Raw genomic sequence first — 5,224 nt, forward strand, 5'->3', positions numbered from 1 at the left:
TTTTTTTAAAAAAAATCCACATTCAGATTGTCAAATACAGTGAGACAAAATGGCAAATTAGACCAGAAAAAAATGGCTATTGCTATTTATACACATAATACACAAATTTAGGACAATTCAGAAATTTCTAGTTCTTATAATAGCTTTTTGTATAGAAGCTCTCAAATGAGGATGAATTTTTGCTCCAAAAAGGACATTGGGCAATGTCTAGAGAAATTTTTGTTGAAAGCCAGGAGTGCTACGAAATATCCCACAGTATAAAAGATAACCAAGACTGAACTGGTCCAGAACCCTATAATACAGTAACATGGCATCTGGAAACTATTATCAAAAATGCAACAGATTTAATGAGATAGTTATAAAATAAAGTTTCCTGGACACTATAAAATCTGATTTATTTCCCATCTTTAATAGCAACAATATTTCAAAAAACTTCAGACACTAAACATAGAAGCATACTACATTATTTGTAAATTTATCACTATATGTTTCATCTTTCTATTCTGTCCAATTTTAGTTCCATGATTATAGGATCTGGGGCAGTCTTGGTCTTTGATTTATTCCCAATGCCTGAAACATAGTAGGCATGCAGATTTTTAATGAATGAGCAAGTAAAGGACATTACTTACTGGACTTCTCTTTCCAATACAGCACGATCACTGTAGCCAGTGGTATTAGAAATGACAAAGTATCTTTGGTTCCAGACAGAGTTATTTCTCACATCTTCTTTTAGAAGTTGGTCTACATACTGCAGCTCATTATCCCAAAGTTTAAATTCCTAAAAGAAAGTTGTTTAAAAACACAATTAGAAATGTCCCATTATTTGTAAATATTTAAAACAAAACATCACGCAGGGTATGGTGATGCACACCTGTAATTCCAGCTATGGGAGAAGCTGAGGTAGGAATATCACAAGTTCAAGGCAAGCCTGAACAACATACAAGACCCTCACACCACCAAAAAATTAAGTAAAAATAAAACATGAGTAAAGCTAAAAAGGTAGAACTGAAGAAAAAGGATTTACCACATATGTAGAGAGAGGGAACAGTCACAGGTCAAGGAAACAGAGGGGAATAAAAAAACTGGGGCTGGGGTTGTGGCTCAGTGGTAAAGACTTGCCTAGCAAGTGTGAGGCACTGGGTTCGATTCTCAGCACCACATATAAATAAATAAAATTAAGGTCCATCAACAACTAATAAATATATTTAAAAAAAGAACTAAATTGGAGATAGATCCTGGGAAAAAAGTATACAAAAAGCCAAGATAAAAGTCACCAAAGAAAAATTAGAGGGGAAAATAAAAACAAACTCACTAGTAAGAGAATGCGTAATTAATTATACATAGCATTATACATAGTATATGAATTTGATTTGATATTACAATAAGTAAAAGAACAGCATTAAAAATGTACATGTGATAAATTACCTTTAAAATACATGTAGAGAAATATATACAATTTAGCTGGGCATGGTGGCACACACCTATAATCCCAACAGCTCAGGAGGCTGAAGCAGAAGAATCACAAGTTCAAAGCCAGCCCTAGCAACTTACTTATCGAGGACCTAAGCAACTTATCGAGACCCTGTCTCAAATAAAAAATAATAAAGGGCTGAGGATATGGTTCAGAGGTTAAGGGCCCCTGGGTCAATCTCTGGTACCAAAAAAAAAAAAAAGAAAAAAAAGAAAAAGAGAGAGAGAGAGAAAGAGAAAGAAATATCTAAGATTGGATTTACAAACAAATTTTTACATTAAAAAACTGGTTTTTTGTTTTAAGTATTTTCTAAGTATTTTCTTTCTTGTTGGATAGACCCCCAGGGGTGCTTAACCACTGAATCATATCCCCAGACCTTTTTTATTTTGAAAAAGGGTTTCAACGGGCTGGGGTTGTGACTCAGCAGTACAGCAATTGCCTAACATCTGAGAGGCCCTGGGTTTGATCCTCAGCACCACATAAAAATAAATAAATAAAATAAAGATATTGCGTCCAACTAAAAAATAAATATTAAAAAAGAAAGAAAGAAAGAAAAAGGGTCTCATCAAGTTGCTTAGGCTGGCTTTGATCTTGCAACCTCTTGCCTCAGCCTCCCGAGCTGCTGGGATGACAGGCATGAGTCACCATTCCTGGCATAATGCTGCTTTAATAGAAAAAAATTATAGGGAAAACTGTTAAAACTTACAAATGTTACAGAGTTGCGACATTATGAAAAAGTGGAGTTATATTTCTTATTGATAACAGAAAAAGGATGAATTTCAGTATGATGGTCCCTGTTTTACCAAGTGATAATAAAAATAATTAAGAAAGAGTCCTGTGTACCCTTCATTTAGATTCTCCAAAGGCATTATCTTACCAACTAAAATTTAACCCCAAAACAATAAAATGATATGGTGTATTATTTTTCACAAAAACACAGACTTTATTCAGATTTTATGTGTTCTCATCTGTGTATATACAGTGAAGGCCAAGGTGTTAGTAGAGGTAGAATATAGTTCTTTGCAATTTTACCCCATGTGTAGCGCAAGCAACACTACAATCAAGATACAGAATTATTCCCTCACCACATAGAAAGTGTCCTATACCATCTCTTTATAGTTGTATCTCACTTTTGCCTAATCACTCCTAACCACTGATTTGTTTTTTCTACAACTTCAGTTATTTCAAGAATATTATCTTGTAGCTAAGCACGGTAGCATACGCCTGTAATCCCAGCAGTTTGGGAGGCTAAAGCAGGAGGATCTCAAGTTCAAAGCCAGCCTCAGCAATGGCGAGGTGCTAAGCAACTGTCTCTAAATCAAATACAAAATAGGGCTGGGGATCTGGCTTAGTGGTTGAATGCCTCTGAATTCAATCTCTGGTACGCTCCCCCACCCCCCAAAAGAACATTATCTTATAGATTCTCTTCAGTTTTCAGAATTTCATTATTGGTAAAATTAATCGTATCTTTAAAAAGTATTGTGAAAACGTATGAAACCACAATATACCAAATGTAAAAGCAAGACAGAAAATTATAAGTACTTTATTTATAAAAATGTATAAGCAACAGGGGCTGGGGTTGTAGCTCAACAGTAGAGCGCTTGCCTAGCATGTGCGAGGCGCTGGGTTTGATCCTCAGCCCCACATAAAAATAAATAAAATAAAGGTATTGTGTCCAACTACAACTAAAAAAATCATAAAAAAAAATGTACGGGGGCTGCGGCTATAGCTCAGTGGTAAAGCGGTTCCCTCACATGTGTGAGGCCCTGGGTTCAATCCTCAGCACCACATAAAAATAGATACTGTGTGTTCATATACAGCTTAAAAAAAATTGCACAAGCAACAATTGAAGGATATTTTGGAGTCTTTCTCATGGAAATCTTTCATAATTTCAGTAAGAAACACACTGGCTAATGTGGCTTTTCAAAGATATTGATAATATTCTACTTCTCAGGTTGTTATGGTAGTAGATAGGGTATGTGTATAACATGCACTTTTATATGATTAAAAATTTTATAAAATATATAATTAATTAAATTTGAAGTTAAAAATTCTCAGTAAAAAATATTTAGTAAAATGCTCTGGTTATAATGAATAGAACATGAAATAGCAATCCCTGGAAAAAAATTATAGGAAACAATAAAATTGTTTGCTAAAATAAATACAATGTCTAGTGTGAAAGTTGTAACTATTTTATTTAGAATTTAGCATAAACTTAACAGAGGGGTAGACATACAATATATAATAAGTAACAGCTATGATAAGACCATATTCTGAAATTTATATATGCAAAAACCTTAATACATGCTCTTGATATATTAACATTTTACTAATTTTGATGCTCAATTTGCTAACAAATATAAGAGGTGATGAGAATTCAATCTGAAATGTGTTTAATGTTTATCAGTTTACTATTATTCTTCTTTAATATGAACCTATTCACTAACCAACTCAGAGATTATAAAGATTAACCACCATGAAGAATGTCACATTTTAATTAAGTATCTTAACAGTTCTTTATTATGTTGTGTGTAATGATCTACATGTGTGCTTTGGCTTGGAAATTTAATTAGCCTCTAATACTAATTTTAATTATTTAAGTTAAAAAATAAAATTCTGAAAAATACTATAAAAAGAAAGGTAATACCTGAATGACCCACTGTCGATGCTGCCAGGCATGATAATTCTTTGCATCCTGGTTAAGAATATCAGCAATAAATTCAAGCTCCTGAGATGGATCTTTTAGCCATTCTACTAATACTCGCCTATGGTGCCTGAAACCCAGAGAAGGGAGAGAAATTTTGTGTTAATTTACCCAAGCTAACAAATCATCTACATGGGTTATACTAGGTGATGTGGAAACACACTCAAGAAACAAATATTCATATCTAATTAAAGACACTACTAGAGAGAAAATCTAACATAAAAGAAATGAGAAAATTTTCAGAACACTAAGCAAGGGTTGAGAAACATAAAACAGTAATTTGTGTGTAAAATTAGATACGTAGGGCTTAAAGATGGAAGTAAACCTGGAAGTACAGTTATCTTTTGACAATCACAAAATTCTGTTTTTAGAATTTAGAAATAAGCCAGGTGCAGTGGTACATGCCTGTAATGGGCTCCAAAGTCTGAGGCTGGAGAATCTCGAGTTCAAAGCCAGCCTCAGCAAAAGCAAAGTGCTAAGCAACCCTGTCTCTAAACAAAACACAAAATAGGGCTTGGGATGCTCCTGAGTTCAATCCCCGGTATCAAAAATAAATAAAGACATTACAAGAGGGCTGGGGTTGTGGCTCAGCAGTAGAGCACTCGCCTAGCATGAGTAAGGCCCTGGGTTCCATCCTCAGCACCACGTAAAAATAAATAAAGGTATTGTACCCAACTACAACTAAAAATAAACAAAGAAACAAAAAAAGACATTACAGGAGAGACTAGAAGAAATGTGATACTATTTTATGAAATATAATTTTAAATAGTTTATCAGTTTTCCCTAAATTCAAAATGCCACCATTTAAGCAACTTTTCACTCCACCAGTTAGTACAATGAAATTCAATTCTACCCTGGGGAATAAATAGCTACATGTTGCAAGTCTGTCAAAACAGGAGTTTCTATACTAGGATAAGACTAAGAGTTTTATATTAGGTTCCATTTTTACAATTTCCTTAAGCTAAAACAGTTACAGAAATCTATAAGTGAAAATTTCTAAAATTTACTCTGAGGACTAGAAGTATAGCTCAGTGGTAGAGTCTAACCTG

General features: G+C 33.9%; 1 protein-coding gene across 2 annotated transcripts in view; it reads right to left on the bottom strand.

Moving 5' to 3' along the window:
• The window catches only part of Fnta (farnesyltransferase, CAAX box, alpha), a 29,044-nt gene that overhangs the window by 8,209 nt on the left and 15,611 nt on the right, over window positions 1-5,224 (bottom strand). For both annotated transcript variants that reach the window (XM_048792882.1, XM_015507499.2), the window contains 2 exons: window positions 4,119-4,245; window positions 630-778 (listed from right to left, as the gene is read on the bottom strand). In XM_048792882.1, the coding sequence (XP_048648839.1) occupies window positions 630-778; window positions 4,119-4,245 (276 nt within the window). The remainder of the gene's footprint in view (window positions 1-629; window positions 779-4,118; window positions 4,246-5,224) is intronic.

Source organism: Marmota marmota, unplaced genomic scaffold, assembly GCF_001458135.2.
Source record: "Marmota marmota marmota unplaced genomic scaffold, marMar, whole genome shotgun sequence".
Taxonomy (NCBI): Eukaryota; Metazoa; Chordata; class Mammalia; order Rodentia; family Sciuridae; genus Marmota; species Marmota marmota.